Source organism: Alligator sinensis, unplaced genomic scaffold, assembly GCF_000455745.1.
Source record: "Alligator sinensis unplaced genomic scaffold, ASM45574v1 scaffold221_1, whole genome shotgun sequence".
Classification (NCBI taxonomy): Eukaryota; Metazoa; Chordata; order Crocodylia; family Alligatoridae; genus Alligator; species Alligator sinensis.
This window is the reverse complement of record NW_005841948.1, coordinates 474,465-501,056: the sequence shown is the minus strand read 5'-3', so window position 1 is coordinate 501,056 and position 26,592 is coordinate 474,465. Positions and strand designations below refer to the sequence as shown.

Genomic DNA, 26,592 nt, shown 5'->3' with positions numbered 1-26,592 from the left:
GAATGAAAAACAAACACATGAACCAGATGTAGTTCTATAAAATGCCCAGTATGGAGAAATATTCAAAGTGACTCACAAAGTGTAGCCGTGTGCTAGTGTGTCTGCTTTTTCCAGTTGACTTTCCAATTAGTTTAAAAAAAATACAAAGTCTTATTATCCCCACATAGCTTATTATCCAAAAATTATGCCAAACATAGCCAACATACCAAAGATACTTTTTGTCTTGAACAATTGTGACCCAAGTGGATAATATCAAATGTAGATTAGCAGTTGCCTATGGTTTAGGAGCCACCAAAGAATTAACTCTTTTATGAAAGAGGAGATGACATGAACCAAATAAAATATTCAGCTTGTAGTCAAGGGAATTTCACTTTTGTCATCTGAGAAGCATCCATTGATGAGACAACATCTGGAATGGTTTTGTTTATATGCCTGAGTACACATCTTGGTTAAGTGAAGGTCACCTCATATTTCTTAAAGATTTTAGTCCAGGGGTGGGCAAAATATGGCCTGCGGGCTGGATCTGGCCCACCAAGCACTTTCATCCAGCCTGCAGCACCAACCAACAAATTGTGTCCCACCCAACCCTTCCACCCCTGAGGATGGGAGTGAGGCGCCCACATGTACACACAGCCCCAAACATACCCTATTGCCTCACTCCCATTCTCATGGGAGGAAAGGCCTAGACAGCAAGCAGCTTCCGTGTGGGGCTGCTGCAGCCCCCAGAGGCCTGCTCTGCTTCCCTGGTCTACTGCTGTCTCCACACAGCACGTATGGAAGAGGCAGGGGCAGGGCTGCAGCTGGGCAGGAGCGCTGAGCAAGGGGCTGGTGCCAGCACAGAGCCTGTGCCCAGGGGACGTGGTGGCAGTGTGGAGCTTGGATGGGCAGTGTGTGAGTGTGAGGTAGGATGGGGGTTATGGGGACCCTCCATACACTCCCCCCATGGCATGCAGTCCTGGCAGGCAGTGGCAGCAGCAGCAGGTGGGGTGCTCGGGGTACAGGTGCCTCGCAGAGCACAGCTCTGGCCAGCACTGCACATTGCAGCGAGGGGTGCAGCCTCTACTAGGCAATATGTATTGCCTGTGCTCCCTACCACTCACACAGGGGCACGGGAAGGAAGCCCTGCATGCTGAAGCCAGCTGCCTTCCCTACCAGGGCTGTGCAGAAGTGGAGAGAAACCTCAGCTGGTAGAGCTAGCTGCCTTCCCTGCCCCCCAGGGGAAGTTGCCTGGGGCTTCTCTTTCCTGCCGCATAACCCCACCAGGGAAGGCAGCTGGCTCTAGCATGCAGGGCTTCCTTCTCATGCTGTGTGAGTGCAGGAGCTGTGAATGAGTGGCAACGAACACTGGCAATACAGACTGTTCAGGGGAGGCTGCACCCCTTGCCGCAATGTGCAGCACAGGCCGGAACCACACCCCACTGGGGGCCTGTGCCCTGAGTGCCCCACCTCCTGCTACACCATGGGGGAAATGTGTGTGGGGTCCTCACCCCCCCACACTCTCTCTCACACCCCACATAGCTACTGCCCCAACCCCCCCACATATACACAACCCACCAACATACACTATACTGCTCCACAAACAGCCACACCCCCTCAGAACCCCCCACAGCTCTCCACACCCTACCACACACACACCAACACATCCCACACCCCACCATACACACCCACCACACACATACATACACATCTCCCCTGCCACACCCCGTCCCCCACATCCCCCTGCCTCTTCTCCACCTATGCAGTTTGAATGATTTCTTCAACACACGTACTGAATTGTACAGGTGAGATCTGATCTTTACCTTAATGTTTCCTTATTTCTACTGGAAATCTCACCTCATATAGTCTAGGATTGTATGTGCATTTTTCATGGACTCATTGCATTCCTGGCTCATACTTATCCTGTTAATAAATACACTCCAGTTTTTTCCTTCCTCTGTCACGTCCAACTGATCTGTTTCCAACATATAGCATAAATTCTTGGTATTCACAGAACATAATATTGTAACTTGTACTGCTTAATTTCATCCTCTAGCTATGACTTCAGACCTTGGGCATCCAGTTCATCCCATATGATACTCTGTTCTTCCTCTGTACTAGACAAGCCTCCCACCTTTATGTCATCTGCAAATTCAGTTAGTATACTCTTCCTTTAACTGCTTAAGTCACTAATGCATTTTGTAAACAAGATTGGTCTGAAGAAGTATCCTTGAAGTACTGGATGAGGAATCTCCAGAGGAATTTCAAGAGAATATAATGTAGAATACCTGATTAAGAACAAAACCCCAGCTTGGATCCCTGTGTAGTACTACTATAAAATATGAATGGGAAATATGGTTTCACAAAAATACTACAATTAAAAATAGACAGATGAGGTTCTTTGGGTGAACTTGAAATTTTTTATTAGACCAAGTTAAATAGTTCGAAAAAAAAAATTTTGGCAAGCTTTTGGGTTATAAAACCCTTCATCAGGCTGAGGAAGTCTCTGCAGTTGGTGTCTGCTCTTCCTGGGTGGAATGAATAGTAAAGAAGCCAGAGGCTGGGCTGGTATGCATGTGAGACAGGCAGTCAGTGAAGTTGTAAAGTCAGTGAAGGCAGTCAGTGAAGGCTCTCTCACCTACTGACTCCTCAATTTACATCTTCACTGACTGCCTGTCTCACAAGCATACCAGCTTAGCCTCTGGCTTCTTTACTATTCATTCCACCCAGGAAGAGCACACACCAACTGCAGAGACTTCCTAAGCCTGACGAAGGATTTTTAAACCCAAAAGCTTGCTAAATTTTTTTTTCCAACTATTTAAGTTGGTCTAATAGAAGATATCAAGTTCACCCAAAGAATTTTGTCTCCCTGTGTTCTTAGACCAACATGGCTACAACCTACACCCCTGTAACAATTAAAAATATGCTCTCTTTTAAATATAAAATATACATAAATATACAACAGATCTCAATTGTTATATAACTGTTTTTGTTGAATAGCTCCTCAGGACAATATAGCCATAGAGAAAGGCTTTTATCTTAACTTGATTGCATAGTCTTAGGGACAGTATCAGATGAGAACTAATGCACTAATGCAAGAATCTCTGCATCTTCTTCAGGGACAAAAGAAGCAGCAATTTATATTCCTTCTGTGTCTTCAAGAATCAACAAATACAATAAAACAACTACCCTTTCATTTCACTTTTGCAGTAATTGACTGGAGCTATGGTTGATTTAACACCTCTGAAAGACAAGAATGCACGAATATGCATACTTAAAGAGCAGCTAACATTGGCGCTTTATGGGCTAAGATTATTTAACATTGCTGTCAGGATAGTATCATATTGCCTGCACATACTAATATAAACTTGTTTTGTCAGAAGAATAATTTGGCTTCAGGAAAGTTGACTGCAAATTGGCTATTCCTTTGAATGATACTACCTACAATATAAATTGCAAATTGAGAGGAAACAAGTTACCAAGGTTCTTATTCTTTACAAAATAGGATTCTCATGAAAGTGAATAAATTAAAGCATTACTTCTTAAAATGGTGTGGAAAGGAAGGTATCAAAATGGAATCCAGAAAAATCATGATGCAGGTCATCAAAGAATTCATTTCTAAGCACTTGGAGGAAAATAAATTGATCAGAAACAGTCAGCGTGGATTCACCAAGAGCAAGTCAGGCCTGATCAACTTGACTGCCTTCTATGATGAGATGACTGGCTATGTGGATGTGGGGAAAGAAGTGGATGTGATATACCTTGACATTAGCAAGGCTTTTGATACCATTTCCCACAGCATTGTTGTAAGCAAGGTAAGGAAGTATGGGTTGGACGAATGGACTGTAAGGTGGACTGAAAGCTGGCTGGATCATCAGGTTCACTGGGTAGTAATCAATGGCTCGATGTCTAGTTGGCAGCCAGAATCAAGTGGAGTGCCCCAGGGGGTGGTTTTGTTCAATATCTTCATTAACGATCTGGAAGATAGGGTGGAGTATACCCTTAGCAAATTTGGGGATGACACCAAGCTGTGGGGTGTAACAGATACACTGGAGGGTAGGGCTAGGATTCACAGTGACCTCTACAAATTGGAGGACTGGGCCAAAAGAAATCTCATGAGGTTCAACAAAGACAAGTGCAAAGTCCTGCACTTAAGATGGAAAAACCCTATGCACCTATACAGGTTTGGGCCTAACTGACTAAGCAGCAGCTCTGCAAAAAAGGATCTGTGAGTTACAGTGAACAATATGATGGATACGAGTCAGCAGTATGTCCTTGTTGTCAAGAAGGCTAATAGCATACTAGGCTGCATTAGTAGGAGTGTTCCCAGCAGATTGACAGAAGTAATTACTCCCCTTTATTCTGCACTGGTGAGACCACATCTGGAATACTGTGTCCAGTTTTGGGATGCCACACTACAGAAAGGATGTGGACAGAAGGGGTATGTGAAGAGGTCCCTATTCTATTCGGATTTGGTGTGAATCAGGAACACTGATTCGATTCGTGGATTCAGAATGCTGTCCCTGATTCAATTTGGCTGAATCTGAATCTGAGGATTCGATGCTGATTCGGAGAATCAGCGATTCGGACATAGACACAGATTTTTCAGCCATAGACACAGCTTTAAATGTTTTTTCTACGTACCTCCAGGTACCAGGCATGGCTCATGAACACTGTGATACTGGGGCAGATGGAGCGTCCCACAGAAGTGCAGCCCTCCCTCCCACATGCTTGGTGGTGAACCCAGAAGTGGACTGGAAGAACTTCCGGTCCACTTCCAGGTCTGCTGGGGAGCACACTGCCCCCGCTCCCCCGTGTACCCCTCAGCTTGGCGATCAGCCAGGGGAGGACCCCAGGTACCCCCCCCGACCCCGGAGGCACCAGTCGCCAAGCTGAGCGGCTTGTGGAGGGGCCCCCCAGCGCGCTCCCCGGCAGACCTGGAAGTGCTTCTGGTTCAGTTCCGGGTCTGCTGCTGAGCATGTTTGGGATCCCCCCACCCCCCTGCTTTTGTGGGATGCTCCATCTGCCCCAGCATCACAGCATTCATGAGCTGCCTGCTACCTAGAGGTATGTAGAAAAAACATTTAAAGCTGTGCCTACGTCTGAATCACCAAATCTTTCCAAATTGATTTGGAGGGATCCAATTCGATTTGGAGAGGTTAAAGGGTCTCCTGATTCAATTCAGATTCAGAGATTTGGCCACTGAATCAAGCCAAATCTTTGCCGAATCGAATCAGTGACTGAAGCTTCGCACAGCTCTAGTGAACAAGTTGGAGACAGTCTAGCATAGAGCAATGAAAATGGTTTGGAGGTGGGACACATGACTTCTGAGGAGAGGCTGAGAGAACTGGGTTTATTTAGTCTGCAGAAGAGAAGATTTGATTTGATAGCAGCCTTTAACTATCTGAAGGGTGGTTCCAAAGAGGATGGAACTAGGCTGTTATCAGTTGGGGTAGATGACAGAATAAGGAGCAATGGTCTCAAGTTGCAGCAACGGTAGTTTAGGTTGGATATTAATAAAAAATTCTCTCACTAGGAAGGTGGTGAAGCACTGGAACGGGTTACCTAGAGAGATGATTGAACCTCCATCCTTGGAAGTTTTTAAGGCCTGATTCGATAAAGCCCTGGCTAGAATGATCTACTTGGGGATGGTGCTGCTTTGAGCAAGCGGTTGGACTAGATGACCTCCTGAGGTCCTTTCCAACCCTAATTTTCTATGGTTCTATGAAAATTGTTGCTTCATTTCATTCTATTAATTTGGCCGTCTGAACAAACTGCATCTTGCCCATCTGCAATTTTCCAGAGATGGCATCATAAACAGAATAAGCTTAAAATGACATTGTACCACACAGGGTCTGGTAAACTGAGGTCCCTCTTTGTAACTAACATTGTATTTCTTCAAATAGGTATTCAGAAATATTTTATCATGAGATTCCTTAAGTGAGTATATATTAATCAAATGTAATATTGTTGGGGTAAACCAAGTTTGGTGACTTACTGCTATAGACACAAAATTCAAAAATAAATAGTATCTTCTCTATAGAACATGCCTGCCATATAGTATTAATTTGTTCATGTAAGGAAAAATCCTTGCAGTGCTTTTGATTACAGGGAACTAGACAACAGGAGACTTGGGTCTCATTTGCAGCTTTTCCTGCAACATACTGTGTTGTCATAGGCCTAGCTTCAAATTGGTTCAATAGGTACTAAAATGTCTAAATATTAGGCACCTTGCACCAAAAAGGTAATTCAGTTTGACCAGATTGGGCATGTATGGTCGCTATATAGTCAACAAAATGGTTCTAGAAGCATCATAAAGTAATTCAGGTTCAAGTCCCTACCCACTCTAAGAAAATAGGAAATGACAAGAGCTATATGTACAGACATTTGAATCCTAAGGTCCTGAAAAGTGGAGAGCTTGCCGTGGTGACATCATGTAGCCAGGAGGAGGGGCCCAGTGCACACATCTTAGCATGTTCTACAGGCTCCCTTAGTTCACCTGACAACAGATGGCAGTAATGCATATGGCTGCCCTGACTAATCAACCCAGACTGCCCTTGGTCAGCCTGTGTTATCAGCATATAAAGATATTCACTCTTCCAGGAGACACTCTCCTTGAAGTGACCAAACCCTGGGTGTTCCCAGGTTATTTTTCTCCTGGAGCAGCCATTTGTACTCATTGAGAAAAATCCGGAACATCTGTTCACTTGTGGTTTCTCCTGAGAGACCAGCAACTCTCCCAGGAGAAACTGGATGTCTGTCCAAGGCCCCAGCCTTGTTTCTAAAAAGAATTTCATAATGTGTCTGAGGATGCGTATGTATGTGATTATGGTGGAGGCTTACCTTTTGCCAAATTATCTACTGGATAGAGCATTTCCCCAGAAAGTGGAAAACGTAGCCTTTAGGCTTGCCCCATCCTGCAAGAACTCAAAATCACATCTTCCCCTTCCTGGGAGATGAATTAGGCTGGATGGGGTTGAAACTGAGCAGCCAATAAGGCAGGATTCATGGTACCAGAACGAGAGTGAGCAAAAGGGTGTGTGTTATGTCCCAGTGATAAGAGAACTCCCTTTGAAGAGGGAAGTCTTGGGTTCTGATCCCTGTTTCCAGGGCCATTTTAGTATACAAAGTCATTGGTTATAACATGCAACTAATCCTGGCAGCAGGGACACTGTAATTTAGGGCTACAATCATGGTTTTTCCTTTCTTTTTTCTCACCCCTTGGTCCTGATATTCTTTGCTGTCCACTGGTCCAGTGTCAATAAGAGGTACAGAGCCTATTTGATAGTATGGCAAAGTTAGGACATTCTCCTGGGACATGGGAAATATAAGTCTCCCATTCCTGGACAAGGCTCTAACCACTAAGATATTGGACAAAGGTGAATAAAACTGTTGTGATTTTTGAGCAGCATTTACTGCTGTCAATGCAAGTTAAGAGTATTCAAGCTTTATCCACTGGCAGACATCTCTCCAAGGGTTTAGCAACAGTACGAATTCCAACAGAGCTCAAACAAGCATTAGGGACATGAGGGATCATGGTGCATCTGGCAGTACCATCTGCAATACTTTCAAACAGTCACAGAAGCCTTAATAAAAGCATGTTGGGAGCTGAAGGGAAAAAAGAGGTGTCTAATGATTTTTGTGGTTGGTGGAGCAGGGCTGATTTAAATCTGTCTTTGGAACTTCAGTGACTAAACACTAAGGTGCTATTGAGGTGCTTAATGTATCAAATTGAATTTAGCCCTTACACTGTTACTTTGGAGTCAAATAAATAGAAGTGCTTCCGCCAACATGAAAGATATTGGATAAAGCCTTTAGGGCTTATCCCAAGAAGCAGGGAGCACCTGTAGTCCTTATTTACTCCAATTGGGAGGCTATTAACTACTCTGCACCATAAAATGTACAGTGTGAATAAAAACATGTAATCATCTTTGTAAAGCATATCGAAATATTTTGTTAAAACATTCTGCCCAATTCCTTATAATAGTGTTATAATTTTTCATTGTGATAGATTTAGTTCACAATTGCCCCTGCAAGTGCAGGAATAGACAGGATATTCTGACTGATGAAGGCAGCCTTAACTTCCACATGAGCCTACTCCACAGGTTGCCTTGGGGATGAGTTGAATCAGCTCAGTCTACAACAGTTTTCACTATGGTTTACACCTCTCTGCAGCACCCACTTCGGGAACTTTGTGGTCAGACCACAGGACAAGAGAAAGTTTTAGGCTACCAAGCAGTTCCCTCCCAAACACTACCTGCTTCCACATGGTGAACCTAGCAATTTGCCTCAAAGTGCAGATGCAAACACACACGTACACATTGTTTTCCATCTCTTTAGGAAAGTACACAAGTGTGCATTGGAATCCATAAGGAGGCAACTCTAGAACTGAAAGAGCTAGGAACATGTATATAAACAGAGCCATAATAAAGTAACAGGGGATGACTATTTTTAAATTTATGTGAATCTATTTATAATGTATAAAACCTCAGAGAAAATAATTCTAACTGTGTTTGGTGACAAGATTATGTGAACTCAAGACACTTGTTAATTCCTAAATCCTTTTTTTTCACCCACACTGGAAGGCATTAGGTATGTGACATTTATAATATGGTGTGCATTTTAAGAAGGACTGTCCATTTAGACAACTTTTCTTTTTTTCACTTGGGTGCAGAGGGATCCTATGTTATTTCTTCAATTTTACTAAAAAATGCATTCCAGCAACTAAATTGGAATATCTTATCAAAAACAAAATTATATTGGTTAATGGTTTAATTTTACTTCATTTACCTAATCGTTTAATTTTATTTACTTAAATTTACTTAAGTTCACAAGAAACTATGAAACAGAAAACCAGAGTAGGAGCTATAAACCAAATACAATTACATTTGAATTAACAAGCTAAAATTAGCTAAATGATTTGTTGTTCTTTTAAATCACTCTGTATGCAAACTCCTTAAATTGGTTTCCCCACCTCCATAGTGACAAACACCACTACATTCTACATACTGGGAATTTGCTGAATCCTATGCACCACCACAAACGCATCCGAGAGTCCCACTTTCACTGGGTGGTTGGCTGAACTTATCTGTGTCACTGAGACAGGAATCTGGAAGACAAAATAGATTGATGCAAATTTAATCGTAAAGTTTACATCAACAAATTCATCAAAAAATAACAGAAAAACCTGAATTAATGTAATAGTGGTCCTCAACACATAAATCAGAAATTCCAAAGAAACATGTTGTAAGAAGGATACAGAATGACTGAAAAAGTTTCAATGCAGCCTGAAAAAATTGCTTTTAATTTTTATTTTATTCCAGTATGATTTGCCTCTTTTCTACCAACATTTACATTATCACCTGGGTATGGTAAAAATAATGATACAGAAGAGGCAAGAGTATTCAATAAATGTGTCTGTTCTTTATTTGGAAAGAAACAGAATGATAGGCTTGTATCATATGAGAAGGATGACAGAGTACCTTCCCAATCCATCAGTATTCAATTCTCAATCAAGCAAAATTTTATTATTTTAAATCAGCAGGTCCAGATAATTGGCACCGAGGAATGCGTAAAGAGATGTCTGAGGAGCTCTCTGGCCTGTTGATGTTCATCTTGAAATAATGAGGAAATTCCAGATGCCTGAAAGAGTGCTAATCAGAGAAATCATAGAGAAGTAGGGCTGGAAGGGACCTCAGGAGGTCATCTAGTCCAAACCCCTGCCTAAGGCAGCAAAGGTCCTGTGCCCCATAGAGGGATCAAACCTGCAACCTTGGTGTTAGTAGATAATTACCAATACCCAAAAGGATAAGAAGGAAGACTCAGATAACTATAGGACAATTAGGTTAACATCAGCCCTGGGCAAAATAATTAAAAATGTGGTTCAATTGGATACAACTGATAAAGTACAGGATAGAAATCGAATTAAAGCCAGTCGATATAAATATATACTAAAAACATCTTGTTGAGAAAACCTGATTTCATTTTTTTTAAGAGACTGCAAAATTTAGCTAATAGCAGGAACTGTATAAATATAGTTGTTTTAGACTTTTGTAAGTTGGGTGACTTAGTACCATGGGATATTCTGAGATATATAATATACAATGTCAATAAAGCAAAAGAGGTGTAACAAGCAGTTTTGTGCCCTGGTAGCCAGCACAGTGGCAGCAATCAGGCTAACAGTGGTGGCAGCCACCAATATTGTGCCTCTTCTGCTGATACCAAGAAAAGTGCCCTGCTTGCCCATCCTCAGTTACACTACTATAAGGTTAAGGATACATGTACATTTGAAGCCATTACAAAAGAACAATGGCTGTTACATTTTAATTGTTTCATATGGACAAACTGGAAACAATGCAAATGTAGCAAAACGTCTATAACTTGAGTTGGTTCAGGCTTCCTACATTTTTATCATTCGCAGCTTGTCCACATGTAACCAATGAAATGTTATGTTTGCTGCCCTTTTGAAAATTCCTCTTTTAAAATAACTCCAAATCTATGAGTATCCATATGCTAAAGCACACACTGAAGAGATAACAACTAGCTAAATGACTGATCTAAAAAAGTAGTCATCTGTGACCTTTGGAGGTATAAACAAGAGAGTAAAGAGCAAAGGATTGCTATACTTCTGTATACAGCATGAATCAGATGAATACCACAATATTTCATACAGTTTACAGTTTTGCTGTCCAAAATTTCAACACCTTTTAAAAATGTGAGGAGGATACCAAAAGGAGCCACAAAGAATATTCAGTGGCTGGAGAAAATAGCTTATGAGAGACCTAAGGGCCTTGATTCATGTAGGTTATGAGACAGAAGACTAAGAGATTACTTGACTATAGAATTAAAGTATCGTCACTGAAAGAAAGTACTAGGCATCAAGGCCAGGTACAGACATTACAAACAGTCCACTATAAGTGACTGAAAACCAGTCTAAACCTATAACAGTACAGAAGTTTAGCATGCAGAGACTGGTTTAAAAATGGAGGAACCTGGTCTAAGACAGACCTGGATGAATGTAATATCACACTGAAGCGATTTAAATTAGAGTGGTCTATTGAACTTCTGAACTAGGCTGCCACTACATGGACTTGGCATGTCCAGACCTGAGTCAGCACAGCTGGGAGCCCTACATGGTAGGGGACTCTGCTCTCCTCACTCCCAGATGGATGGCTGCCGGGAGAGGGTAAGGCTGAGGGATATGCTGGCCAGCTAGGCCAGACAGCGGAGGGGTGAAGCCCCCACCCCAGCCATGCTTGCTCAGGTGGAATCATAACAGCTTATATCTGTATCGTTGAATAAGGATGCAGTTGTTATGTCTGTACCCTGTTGGGGATAATTCCAGCTTGTTACATCACTGTCTGCCTGTCAGTCTGTCTACTGACCAATGCTCCTGTAGTATATCCAGGACCTGCAGTATTCAACTGCCTACTGCCCCTCCCCTCCCCCCAGTTTTCCCTTTTGCCAAAACAAGATTTCAGGTATATGATTTTTTGCAGCTTACTTGGGGAAATAGAAATTTCATAAAGCTGGGGAAAATGTGAATTTTGAGAATTAGGAATGGATTTCAAATATATGTGTTCTCCATAATCAGGCGAACTTGCACTTGTTTACCTGAGTTAATTTAGACCTTGTTACATATATATAATTTGCCTAATGTTACAAGAATTTAGCTAAACTGGAGTAACTTTGTTACACAGACATTCTTATCTCAGACATAAACAGCACCCAGTCTAAAATAAACTTATTCACTGGGCTCAATTGATATTATTTATGTTTGTGCATATCAAATGGCAACCAAAAAGACAATTTGCTTCAAGAATAAGTGATGTCAGGTTACACATAAAATAATACTTACCTTTACTGGTGAGTACAAAACAGGAAGGTGGAACCAAGGTCTCTTTCAAAATCAGGCTCTTTGATTTTCAGTCTAATATCTTATCACTCGTTCTTTTGAATACATGAATAACTTGAATCATTTGTTTCTTTTCTTGGAAATTAGGACAAGATTGCATTCACATTTTTTAGCAAGGAGTGATGGCCTTTCATGTATGATTTTCCTGACTTGTTTTTCTTTTGTTTTAAAATAACTTGGTTCAGAATTTTAAAGGCACTTTCAGTTTCATAATATAATAAACAACATGAATGACTCATTTTGTGTCATATACTGCTATCTGATATTAAAATAGAAGACTGGTTCCAAGTAGAATGGAAAACACAAATAAAACCTGCAAAAAAGTACAAAGCTTTGGAGCAGAAATATTTCCACAGATTTTACCAAATTTTCTGCAGATGTTTGCTTTCCTATGCTTATCATCATAATGAGACTAAAACATTACAAGGGAAAAGAAGCCAACCTCCTAAAACAGAGCCAAGAAACTGGCTAAAATAAAATTACATTTTTCTAATAATGTTTTCAGATGAAGTTCATCAGTTGGATAACCCTGGCCTAAATCAAACAGTTATCCTTACAAAAGCATGCTTCAGTTGAACTAAAAATGTTGTAGATATGAAAGAATAGTCAAAGGAAAGCCTCTGTTCTTCTTTTGAAAACTATTGGCATTATTAAATATGCATATTCACACTGTATATTTCCTGTGTGGGAAGTGCTTATTTTAAAGAACACAATCTTTTGGTATTTAGGAATGTATTAGTATGAATTACATTTTATAGATTAAACATTTTCTTAGCAAGCTTCCAGGATGCCCTCTGTATAAAAGCAAAAACCAGCTCACAAAAGCTTTAATTTACAATAAGAAAGTGAAATGGGACATTGATGACTACAGTCATACATAGACAGGAGTAACCACTCTCTATTGCAATGCATTTCTCTTTTGGAAAGTTAGCATAGGTACTTTATAGCCAAGACAGTCTGAGTATTCAATGACAGTTAGTGATTTTGACATAATTGTGGTCAACAAGGAGTGACAGGAGCATTGTGGGACAATATTTGTAGGACAATTAAAGAAAAAAACCCTAAAAGCTATTTTATCCTTCATCTCAGCTAATCTAAAACAATCTGTTTTATAAGTGACCAGATTGTGAATTAATTTTCTAAAAAGTACATCATCCTTAGGACATTTATATGCTATAATGACTAATGAAGACAATGTTGAAGAATGAAGAATGAGATCTAGAAAACATGCCATTTGCAATACAAGATTCAAAGCCCTGAGTTAATCTGCACCACAGGGCTCAGTTGCAAATATAAAACAATCCAAAATAAACATTCCCCAGCACAGGTTAGTTCTCACCCTGTAGTCTTTCTTTAAGGAGTCCTCCCACTTCAATCAAACATTTTCCCCTCTTCATCCTTTCCTCTCACTTCCTCTTCTTGTCCTTTTATATCTAGTCTGCCAGACAACTTTTCCTCATTATTGTCGATTGCCTGCCAGCTGAGGCCCCTCAGGGGGCGGCTTCTTGTCAGCTAGCTAACTGATCCTGGCTGCCAGCATGCAGCCCATTGCATTGTCTTATCTGTGGGTGCAAAGATGACTGATGAGGCTGATCTCAGGGTCAACAGACCCTGCTGCAACTTAGGCATGTGTTTCCGTGTGGGGTGAGTGGCTCTAGATTCTTGATTCAGTCCATAACACACTGTTTCTGCTGCTCCTGCTTTTCCATCTCCTGTTCTCATCATAAGGCTTCGAAGTATGGAGATCCTTTCAGCTGACTCTTCCTCCATTGGGGCAGTCCTGGGCGACAGTCTCCACAAGTTGATACTGAAGTTGCATTTTTTCAAGTTGGCTTTGAAAACACCCTTCAAGCACTTTCTCTGTCCTCTTCTTGAGCATATACCTTGACTGAGCTTGGAGAATAAAACTTGCTTTGGAAGTCTGGAGTTAGATATCTAGATGACGTGGCCAGCCCAGCAAAGTTGATGTTGGATGATCATTGCCTCAATGTTCATGGTACTTGCTTGTGAGAGGACACTAATGGTGATGCATCTGTCTTCCTACTGGATTTCAAAAATATTCTGCAGGCAGCATTGTTGGTACTTGTCCAGTGACCACTGGTGATGCATAGGGGGGTACACATGGGTGCACGCACACCCCCATTCCTTGGTGGTGCGGGGGTACACATGGGTGCACGCACACCCCCAGCCCTTGCTGTTGCACCCCCTGCAAAAAGGCACCTCTGACACTGCCGGTGGTGCCTGCGGGCAGTTGCCGCTCACCCCACCCCCCTGCCTCTGCCGCTGACACCACTGGCAGCATCTGTGGGCAGTCCCCAATTGCCACTGGCTGCCACCGCTGTTGCTGCCTGCGGGAGCTCACCACTCACCGCCATCACTGTTCCACAGCTGACAGCACTGCCGCCACCTGTGGGAGCTCGCTGTGCTCTGCCAGCCTCCAGAGGCATGTGGTATTCATGCCAGTGACTTGAGGTGTCTCCTGTACATTGTCCACATCTCAGCTTTCTACAGTAAATTGGCGATCACAACAGCTTGATAAAGAGGGCTGTGCAAAACGGGCCCTATTCAATTCAGCCCAAATCAGAGACAGTGATTCGATTTGTTGATTCAGATCACTTTCCCTGATTTGATTTCTCCAAATCTGAATCGGAAGATTCAATGCTGATTTGGAGAATCAGTGATTTGGCCATAGGCACAGCTTGCAATGTTTTTCTATGTACCTTCAGGTACCAGGTGTGGCTCCTGGACACTGAAATGCTGGGGCAGATGGAGCATCCCCCATAAGTGTGCCCCCCCCACCCCCCCGCCCATGTGCTCAGCGGTGAATCCGGAAGTGGACCAGAAGCACTTTCAGGTCTGCTGGGGGGCATGCTGGGGGAGCCCCCCATTCCCCTCCAGCTCAGCGATCAGCCGTGGGGCCCAGACCCAGGCCCAGGAGACACCAGTCACCAAGCCAGGGGAGCACAGAGTCCCCCCTGCGCACTTGCTGGCAGACCCGGAAGTGGACCGGAAGTGCTTCATGTCTGTTGCCGAGCATGCTGGGGAGTCCCCCTATGCTTTTGTGGGACACTACATCCACCCCAGCATCTCAGCATTGATGAGCTGCCTGCTACCTAGAGGCATGTAGAAGAAACATTTAAAGCTTCTATGTCTGAATCACCAAATCTTTCTGAATTTCTCCAAATTGATTTGGAGGGTTCCGATTCAATTCAGAGAGATTAAAGTGTCCTTTGATTCAATTCAGATCCAGAGATTTGGCCACTGAATCCGGCCAAATCTCTACCAAACTGAATCAGGGACCAAAGCTTTGCATAGCCCTATTGATAAACCATAAGCCTGGTTTCAGATGTGATGCTGCAATTTTTGAACATCCATTTCCTCAGGCATCAGAAGACTGCACATGCACATTTGAGGCAAAGTTGGATTTCTTCATTGATGTCAGCCTTCTGTGAGAGATGGCTTCTGAGGTAAGGGAGATGTTTAACAGGAGTCTCACCATGATTCTGAATTACCAGACCTGGGGTCTGCTCATTAAGGAGCTTGTTGATGGAGGACCTTAGTCTTCTGAATGTTAAGTGTCAGTCCCATTTTCTTGTAAGTCTTGATAAAGACCTCAAAAAATTTCTGAAGGTCTACTTCAAATGCGCACACACTACAGCATCATAAGTTTACTGGAGCTCAATGACTGAGGTCAGGGTGATTTTGGTTTTGGCTGAGTCACCTGATACTAAACAGCTTTCCATCCATTCAGTAGTTTAGATCTATTCCAACTGGAATCTTGTTAGTGGTCAGAGATAGTGTTGTGGTATGAAAAATTGAAAAGTGATGGAGCAATGAAGCGGCCTTGCTTAACTCCCATCTTAACCTCAAAGGGATTCATTAGTGAGAACCACTGCTTGCCATACTGTCATGGAGCAGGCAAAGAAAGGTGACAAATTTTGGTGGGCATCCACACTTCAGAAGGATCCCCACAGTGCTTCTTGGTTGACAGAGTTGAAGGCTTTTGTGAGCTCAAAGAAGGTATGCCAAACAATATAAAATTTCCTCTGAAGAGTACATTTTTCTCCAATGGCTATATTGGTCTTAATTACTATTTGAATTACTTATATTTGTATATTATTTTATTACATTTGAGAAACATAGGCATGAATTTTATTTGTAATTAAGTTATTTTCAACAGAAATGAAAATCTCATGGAAAGCTTGGGAAATCAGCTATGAATCTTTAATTTTCCCAATGTTGTTACTGTGAATTTTTCTTCTTTTGTTTTATATTGCTACAAATATTTACATGAAAACCAGATATCTTTTTCTTATGAGCTCACCTAAACTTACTCACCTGAAATCACAGTATACTTCTGATATTATTTCAGTCATTTTTACATCAAGTAATGGTGATATAAACTTATAAACAAGGTATTTTAATTTTATAAGAAAGTTGAAAAAATCAACCCTTCAAAAGAAAAGGTTTACTTGCTTCCATGTAAATATCCAGAATTAATAATAAAAGGAAGATAAATATTTTTAAAAGCAAAATACTTTTAATATTTTTTTAAGTATTTTTCAAAGAGGATATTTAGATTTTCATGCAGCAATATGAAACAAACTTTGTTACCTGAAGCTAGAACATTAATCTAAATGCCTACACTTACAGAGCTCTGGCTAACTATCCCCTTTTGTAGTAGAAAGGAACTGAATCTGAATCTTTCTCTCTTTTAAAATTATTTTCTAATTTCACAAATTCTGCAATTCAGCAAATGTTTCAACTTTTATAATAGTTTTTTGGTGATGACAACATGAATACAGCCATGATTGAAGCTATGACTATTTAAATGAGTAGAGACAGACTAAGTCAATTAAATTTAGAGAAATGGTTTAAACCATTAAAAGGACCAAAGGTACTCTTGGCCCATCTGCACTGACCATGTATTAATTACACAGAGAAACATAAACACTGAAGGGACATTAATTTTAGGCACTTATAAAAGAAAGGTAGATAAAAGTTGCTTTCTTTAATAAACAGCTTTGAGAGCTACTTTCTTTCCTCAAAAGAATAGGTAATACACAGGAGCCTGTAACTGGCTTACAAAAGGTTCATTTATATTTTTCTGTAAGTCAGTGCTGATATAACAATTAAAAGGAGTATCAGAATGATAGGTAAGACATGGTGATAGTCGAAGTATCTATTAAGATTGGAGAAACTGGACCAAACACGAGCCCAAATCACATAGTCAATTTAAAACAGCTATTAAGTTTGAAAAACTCTGCTACAAGGCTGCAGACCCTGCCATCCCCTTTCTACTTTGTTCCCCGCCTCTACCCCCGCAGGGCAGATATTATGTCGCTGTTGTTTGTGTCCAGTAAACATTAGATGCTAGATGCAGAAAAGCCATTAAGTGTTTAGTGATCAGATCCCATGGCTCCCTCTTCTCTACCGCAGTATCAATCTCACTAAGCCACCCTCACATGGGCTTGATCTCCTTTTCCTGGCCCCACATATCATCTAGTCCTGGCTGCCCAGGGGACTAGCTTCAAGAAAAGAGTTGTAGGGCACTCTGGGCAATGCCTATGATCTGGTGCTTAGAGCATTTTACTGGACAAGTGGGAGATGAAGATTTAAAATCTCTTTGGTGAGAGGGGGCTTCCTGCACCCTGTTCAAGTACCCCACTCACCAGGCTAAAATGTAGCAGATGTGTTACCTGGGATTACATACATGTCTAGCTAATTCTATCTGCCCTGGAGGTTTGGAGCTTTTTCAAAAGGGAAACACAGAAGTAGTACAGCTATGCAAGTGCAAACAAAATCCAAACTCTGTATAAATGCCACTGAGGTACATAAAAATGAAAAAGGAGCTAGACCTTGGAGTTTCATGTAAATCTACCTTTCTCTTCTGGACTAAGTATTGCTTTTAACTTTTTTGAGTTGAGGACTTCCTTTGGATTTTGAAGGAAAGCTATACGTTCTAGACCAGGGGTTTCCAAAAAACCGTGGCCCAGAAGTGGCATACTGCAGCCCAGCAGTCACAGCCAACTGAAGCTGGAATTTCTGGCTGGAAGACAGGTAAGGATACCCCCACCGCCTGGGGGAGGGAGGGGCAAATCCTGCACTGCTATGGGCCCTGTGGAAGGAGCTGCCACCTCTCCACCCAGCTCTGGGGGGCTGGGGTTTGCTGATCCATAGCCACTTCCAGTCTGGCAGCCAACCATGCTGCAAACCGGCAGCTGACCCACAGTGGACTGGGGATTGACCAGGCTGCGGCCCAGGGATTGAGAACCCCCGTTCTAAACTATCTTAAACCAAACAAATGGAATACGTAAGACTGACATACAGCAGTTCTCTGGAGCCTGGCAAAGCCAGACCAGGATTTGGCCCCAATAAAACTTCACAGTATTTATGGGATTGGTGGGCCTTCTCGGGGCCAGGATGACATAAGGATAGATATGAAAATGGAAACTGAAATTGTTTGAATAAACGGACATGACGTGAGAAGTCCTGAAATAAAATATCCTAGAGATGAAAACTGCTTTTATGGCCATGTCCAGACATTTGTGGATGTTTGGCACCCTGGGGACAACTAGTGGTGACGCACCTTGTGCCACTGCTAGTTGTCCCCGAGAAATGCCTGTGGCACACATGCTCTGGCACTTGGCAAGTTATCCCGGGTGGGGTTGGGCAGACTGGGGCCAGCACTGGACTGGTCCCAGCAGCTGTACTTGGGGTCCTGGGGCCTCCCGGGGTTGCAGCAGTGGCAATCCTGCCACGCGGAGTCTGGCCCACAGTGGAGTGAGGCTCTGGCCGGCCAGGCTCTGGCTTTGGGCAGCACACGCTGCTACCACATGCGTCACTCCACTTTTTTGATATCCAGGGGTCAAAAAACCCTCCACACTTCTCCCTTGCATCGCAGGGAACAACTGAATGTGTGGTATGTGGCGCTGCAGGCATGTCTGTGATGCCACGTACCCCATGACCACGCTCATCTGGATGTGGCCTATGTGTGTAGAAGGCAGGGTGGAGATGCACCTTACAAACTAACTAAATCAGAGATCCATAAGCTTTCATGAGCCCAAGGGCCCATCACTTCATCAGATGCTGGTATTGGACATGCACAGAGTAGTCGATCAAACAGCCTATATTCTATTGATTCTGTACCACTCAAATAGATTATTCGATCAACTGTTCTGTGCATGTCCTTTCACAGCATCTGATGAAATGAGTCCAGGCTCATGAAAGTTTATGCATTTCTGATTTATTTTGTTTATAAGGTGCACCTTTATCCTGCCTTCTGTCTGAATCCAGACTAACACAGCTAACTACCTTTCTCTGCTTGATGTGTGCAGAGTTGACTTAAAGCTGGATTCCAGTAGAAGTCAACTCTCAGTCTAAGACTCTCTAACAAATAGCTACTGTGGGATATTTCCCAGTATTATTTGGCAACCTGTTTGCCACGTATATAACATTTGTACTTCAGTTTGACAAATTTCAAGGACAGAACGATGGAAAACACTGGGCCTTGCTATACATTGTCTCTTTTGCAATATTAATATGAAATTGCACTAAGAAGATAAGGTAGAAGATCTGGGATCTGATTGTGCAACTGTTTTCTTACACAAGTAGTCTCATAGAAGTTAATGAGACTATTGACAAGATGACTCAACAACATGAATGAAGGTTCCATAAGAGGATCTTCAGAAAGCAATGAAGTTGGTACACCATTGACAAATAATTTAATTCCTAGACATATGCACAAGCACCAGGTTGTCAAGTGTTTCAAGTGTTAATTTATAAGTGTTTGAGTCTCCTCAGGCAGAAAGTGTCTGGTCAATGATTAGACATTTTATTAATGCTTATCAGTTCAATGTAAAATATGAGGGTGTGCATCATTTTTAATGAAGTAAGACATACTGTAGTTAAAGACTAGAGTCTATGCAACAATATTATAGGATCTGCCAAATTTTGCTCCTGACAATTCAAGGTGACATATTATAGTTCAGGCATTTGGAGGCATTCCAAAAGTTGTCTGGTTAACCATTTACAGATCATATTTAAGTTACTATCTTTGCATTATTTTAAAACTCTTTTAAAAAATACTCTTTTTTGCAGCATTTCTAAAGTACCTGTCAACTTGGTATTTAATCATTCCAGAAACTGTAGCTAACAGCTTAGCATAGTTAAACTTTGTAGTGGAATTTAATAGTACAACAGTGCTGGATACTGTAGAAAACACAAATCCATCACACTTTTAGATAAATGACACTTCCACAGCTTAAGTCTCATAAAAAGAACTTTAATTAGGTTTCTAACCACAATCAGCAAGGTTCTGGAACAGCTTTCCAGTAGAACTAGTAAAAGCAAGCAACTTAACTAGCTGTAAAATGGAACTTGATAAGTGTATGGATAGGATTACATGCCATGATTGCTTGCAAAAGCAAGGGTCTGGACTCTATTAAATAGGAGGTTCATTTCAGTCCTATGTGACTCTTAAGTAACCATAAGTCAACATAATTCTCTGTTGCCTGAGACCTTGTATATCACTTATATTTGTGCAAAATGGATGTATAATGTTCCCTGTTCCAATACACTTTATGCAGGTGTAAATGATAAAAAAAGATCAAAACACCAAGACTACAATCATTGCCCTTAAAAAGTCACTATTTTATTTTATGAAATGCCTCTCTCAAATTCAAAGTATAAATATAAATTGCAGTCTAGTAAAATACATCTTAAAATTCCAAATGTGGTTGCTGTTCTCCCCACTTATCCAGCCCCTGAAGGCTTTAATCTTCCTGCAGACCTCAACAACCAAGTTTGCAGCATCAAGATCAAACTTAGTCCTATTGTATCACCATGGGAAAGTCTGCTCCAAACCTAAAGTCAACAATCTACATTTTTCTAGGTCAAAGCCTGGATCTTCAGTGACATGCAGAAGTTAATTGAAAGCCAGAGCAGATAATACATCCAGCATGTTCCCTGTGAGAAACATGGCTAAGTAAGCATGCATGCATATTCTGCACCTCCTGAAGATTCAGGTAATCTTAAAATATAGTTTATTACTGTGTTGTAGTAATCTGGTCTTCAGGATCAAGGGCATTTCTCTATTTTAGGTGCTTATTTGGTACCCATAAACACAGTATTGAAGTCCCCTGCACATTCTTACATAATGTAGGAGATTACTGTTGTTTTAGAGAAATCAGGAGCTTCTCTCAAGTTGCTCAGGGTATCTGTGACAGGCATAAAATTGAACTCAAATTTCTTGAAACTTTGGCTCTACGACTGGGCTATACTTCCTTCTATCACAGGATAGAGAAAAAATCACATTCAAAAAGAAAGATCGTAACCTTCATGTCAAGTTTTAAAAACAAAACAGAACCATATTGGTCACTGCCAATTACTAACGAAGTAGGAAAGCTTATCTGAGTGAAACTGACCTAAAATGACTGGCTTTTGCCAGTAAGAAATTCAAAGTGCCAGTCATAACTCTAAAGACCTGACACACTTCTGGGAGGCTCAAAGAATACAGCTAAACAAAATGAAGAAGAATGACTCTGATACCACTCTTCTATGGAGGTAAACAATTCAACTGCAATCTGACTAATCTTACCTGCAAATAAACTGAAAACTGCTCACAGAGCTAAGAGCAAGATACTATAGTTATTTCCTACTTTTGAAGCATAAGAAATGTATTTAGTCAAACAAATCCAAAAAGTAAACCCCATCTCCCAACCTCTACTAGCAATTTATAAATAGTCAATACTTACAATAACATCCAAAAAAGTATCAAAAGAAATTCACAGACTGATAGTCAAGCCACATACATGAATATCAGCCTTTCAAAGGGATGTCAGTTTCAGCAACCAGATCTTAGGAGTAATGAACTGTGAAAGTAAATTTATACATTTGAACTTTCAAGTAACCAAAGTAAGAATTATACAGTGGTTCCTGACATACAGCAACTATGGGATTATGAAGTGATTCAACTATTTAAATGATAGCTGTTAGATGTAACTTACTTCTTTATATCCAAAAATGATACGCCCATCATTGAGAAGTGTAGCCTGAAAAGTGAAACTGCCCAGGCTGTAATTATCCTGGAGATGTACATGATCCCACTGGACAACCAGTGCTGTGCCTGTGAATTCCAGAATGGGAATAGAGAGGCAAGAGAAAGAAAAACATGAGAAAAATAATAACTAGTTGCTATCCTGAAGTCAATTAATAAGTTTATATTAAATAAAAATACTTGGCCTGTATAGAGCATCTTTCAGCCAAAAATCTTAAAGCACCACAAACAGAATAAACACTAGTTGAGCAACATACTGTCTTTCAAGGTAAATATCACAGGTCTGTAATTAATTACCTCAATTTCACATATAGATAAACTGAGGCAAGAGAAGTTAGTGGCTTATCTCAAGCTGTACTGTGAGTTTGTAACAATTGCCAAGAACAGAAACCAGTGTTCCAAGTCAAATCTTGCTCTTTCAGCTACACCGTAAGACTATTCATTTGTTTTGGAACAATGCTTCTGAACACTGGTCTGTTAACAGAATTACTGGTCTTCTAAAAGTGATTACTTGGGGCATTCTGTTTCCCCCGTTCCTTTTACATTAATATAATATATCTATAATTATATTTTCTACCTAATATAAGCTTTCACTGAGATTCCAAAGACTGACAAAATATAAGGTGTTGGCAATAAATATTAACTACATAGTCTCAATTAAAGCTACAGACAAGGTAAATGTTAAGCCTAATGGGTAGAGCTTTAGTTGCCAGAGGCTTATTAATATTCATTGGAGCTTTTGGCTCAATCCCCATCCACCACACTAAAAAAGTACCCCCAAGTGAGTTGCATGCTTTAAAATATGTTTGATACTGAAAGTTAGAAAACCCATTCAGGGAGCTAGGCTGAGAAACTCATAATCAAAACAGTGTTTACTGAAAAAGTCTTTCATATTTGGAACTATATCCTTCTTCCAGAGCACATCTTTCTCTAATATTAATGGGAATTGTGTGCTTTGATTCATAATGCTTGATTTCCATCTCTCATGGGACTACTCTGAGGATGCCTCAGGGTGGGTCAATGTGCTTCTATCTGGATATATTTTGATGATTCCTTGAAGTATCTTGGTCGTCAATCTTCAGTGTGAAAGCTTACATTCCATTTTTTTAGCACTGGGAGTTAGGAAACTATGAACGTGCACATCTTTGATGCAGTTTACTGAAACAAGTCCATCCTACCATTTGCAAGTGCATCTTTCACTAACATACTTATGCAACAATATTCCTCACAGACTGTAATGAGTATGCATGCATATAAGATACTTTAAAGTTATTAACCAGATTGCTTTGAATTGTAACAATGATGTATTTATAATTTTAATTTTAAAAATATTTTTCACCTTTCAGGAGTCATTTTCACTCACATAAACACAAGCAAAAACACTCTATAATCAGTGAGATGGTGCATCTCCTGATGCACATTCATCCCAGACTTCTGGTACCAGGATGTTTGCAGCCTCTGTGGCATTTCCCCCCTTTCTCAGGACCCACTGGAGAGCTCTTTGCAGGGCTAAGTTCCATATGAAGTAGCAGCATCAGTGATACTTAGATAAATCATTAAATTCTGCCTATATCAAGTACAGGGCTGTTTTGAAAATTATGAATTTATTTTCAGAGTACAACAAAGGACAAAACAGGAGGAGGCAGCTAATGATGTGCAACTTGTTCCATTTCTTTTCATTTAGAGTAAAGAGTTATATTCACAGTCATAATGAATATGGCAGTTAACAGAACTTCACACTCAGAGAAGTGTTGATGTAAGGAAGTTCTCAGCCTTCAGGGGGCTGAAGCCCAGTAGCAAGTGATCAGCAGTAAATAGTCTGCCTGACTGGAAGGCTGGGAACAAGCTGCAACTGATGGCTGCTAAATGAAGGCAGAGGGCTTAAACACCAAAGAGGGTTAATATCTCCAGGAGCACAGTGCAGTGGAGGAGATAAGTCTGTGGTGCTGAGGGAGAAGCACAGAGCCTGGGTTGCCCCTCTCAAGATCTGAACAGAGAGAGCAGGTTTGGTGGAGGGTTGTTTGTTGGTGCATGGTTGCTTCTTTTGTTGTATATTTTGTTTACTGCGGGGATAAGATTGCCGAATTTAAAACAAACTAGTTGGAAATTCCCAAACAAGGAAAGAGCTAGCTGAGTGGCCTTCATAAGGTTGGTTAGTGACCTGCTTACAGTTGGTTTCTCCTGAGGAGAAACGTGCGCTTTGAAGACTTGGACTGAATCAAATGTTCTTTACCCTGATTTTGTATCTTAAGGTAAATTACACCAGGATTGAGAAGGGACACACAAACAGGTAACCTGGTGCAGCTGCATGCAGTCAGTGACTACTAGTGCATCTTGCCAGTATGGGGCAAAGAAGAAGATAATCACCTGACTGCTACTATCAAACAGCTAGTCTGCGATGCACACAGAGGATGCATCTCCACACGCAGAGAGTGCTACTGCTTTTTGCCACTGTGCATACCCCTGTATGCAGGGTTGGCAGGGGGCAAATTGTCCTGGGCAGGGTAGTGGAGGCTGGAGCCAGCACCTGTGTTGGCCCCAGCAACCTACCAGGGGTCCTGTAGCTCTCCTGGGGCAGCAGTGGCGGCAATCTGGCTGCTCGGAAAGTGATTGGCAACCAGCATGGCTCTGGCTGGCCAGGCTCTAGTTTCTGGAGGTGCATGCTGCTGCCATGTGTTCCACGCTGCTTTTTTTTAGCACCTTTTTTTTCTGACACTGGGATCTCCTGGTATAACCCCCCCCTGCACACTGCTAATTAGCAGTGTGGTGAATGAGTCCACATGCACCACGTGTGGTTTGTGGTGTCTCAAATAGGTTTGAGGTACCACAAACCACGCCTGCACACTTGTGGGGATGTGTCCCAAGAGATCACACCAACACTGGTAGAATTTCACCCTTGAATTATATATTGGATTGGGTTTAGGGGCTACCACGATCTGTCTTCTACTTTTTTACACTGCTTATCTGTCCACAACTTGAAACAACTGCCCAACCCCACCATTAAAAGCAATTTAACAAAGTCTGCTTGACCCAACATGAAGACAGTATTTGAGGGAGGTATTGACCATTAAACGGTCCTCTCTAAAGATCCTCAGATCCCTTCAGTAAGGACCATAGGTTGTAGACCTTCACATTAAATACTGGATGAATGTCACTGATTTCTCCTTTTGCAAATTATCTGGATAGGGAGTACAACTTTCTCAGATATATTTGAAATATTTGAAACAGTTTTGACTGGACTCATACTTTAGGTGCTATGTTTCTGACCACTGATTGGACTTCAAGAATGAAACTTCTTGTTAATACTTAGGATGGCTAATGGCTAATGCATACTATGTTTGTAAACTTTCTATAATGTGTGATAAAAATCACTCAGAGGAAATATTCCTTCCAATATAATCATTTGCTAGTATATTCATGGAAAGAAAATACAAAAAGAATGTGTTGCATACTGGACTCTTCCAGCTCTATCCAACCTCTCCTCCCAAAAATAAAACATAGACCCCACTAGTATAAACATAAATATAAATAATAGTTTCTAAACTTACGCTCGTATTTATAAAAATCTTGGCCTTAGCTGCCAAAGTTCAGGCACTCATATTTGAAATGTTTACCATAAAGCTTTCAGTATGAAATCGTGTGTGCCTCTTTTGTGTCATCACTAGATTTACTATTAGAAGTAATACTACTAGAAGTCACATCTCACAAAACAATTTTATTAGAGCTACTAGGTGGACAGGACTTACTGCATGAATTGAAGCAAGACGGCCATGTACATTTTCAGGAGAATATTTTCCTTTTTAAATTAATAAAGTATATTTCAAGTCTGGAAATGGGATCACATGCTTTTAGCACATATGATTTTTTTCTTCAGTTGTTTAACAATAAACATTCATCAACATCTAACCATGTTCAATTCATGTTATATATATAAAATAATAGTTTAAGTAGTTTTCCCTTCAAATAAGGATAATTTAGGAAACTAAAAATAGCCAAGGGACAAAGACATATTAATTTATGAAGAACTATTACATACCATTATCAAAGTACCTGACTGTTGAATTTCTTGATACACTGGGGTCAAAATTTGCCATTAGAGGTGCAATGTATTGTGTGGCTGTGAGCATTCGATGAACAACTTCTCCAGTATATATGAAACCTACAATAAAAAAATATTGAAACTGTTTCAGTAGCTTCTGACAATATGTAATAAAAGTCAGATTTAATTAGGTATCAACAGAGTTTTAGACAGTCATCAAGATAAGTTAATCCCAACACCAAGGTTTTGCAATAAATTAAAAAACAACAAAAATTGCACAAAAAATTTCTGAGGGCGGCTAGAAAATAAGATTTGAGATGAACATAGGAGAAACCATTTTAAAAAGTAGGCTTTCATACTGGAAGAAAAAACAGATCAAACTCACTATTCAGTTAGGGGTTTTTTCACTTATAGGCCAAATCAGAAATGCTCCAAACAGTGAGCTATTCTCTAAGGGTCCCAGTTACCACCTTCAACATTTTCTTTGCATGTTGTTTCTCTCCTCTTCATCACTGTGCCTGTTTCCCTTTCCAATTGTCAGCTCTTCAGGGAGAAATTCTGCTTTTCTTTATATGTTTATAAACATGCAGATTAATCTTTTCAGCA

General features: G+C 40.9%; 1 protein-coding gene across 2 annotated transcripts in view; it reads right to left on the bottom strand.

Moving 5' to 3' along the window:
* PLXDC2 (plexin domain containing 2) overlaps positions 1-26,592 on the bottom strand; it is a 424,228-nt gene that overhangs the window by 110,941 nt on the left and 286,695 nt on the right. For both annotated transcript variants that reach the window (XM_025199724.1, XM_025199723.1), the window contains exons 5-7: positions 25,984-26,106; positions 21,898-22,016; positions 8,986-9,085 (exon numbers count right to left, since the gene is read on the bottom strand). In XM_025199724.1, coding sequence (XP_025055509.1) covers positions 8,986-9,085; positions 21,898-22,016; positions 25,984-26,106 — 342 coding nt within the window. The remainder of the gene's footprint in view (positions 1-8,985; positions 9,086-21,897; positions 22,017-25,983; positions 26,107-26,592) is intronic.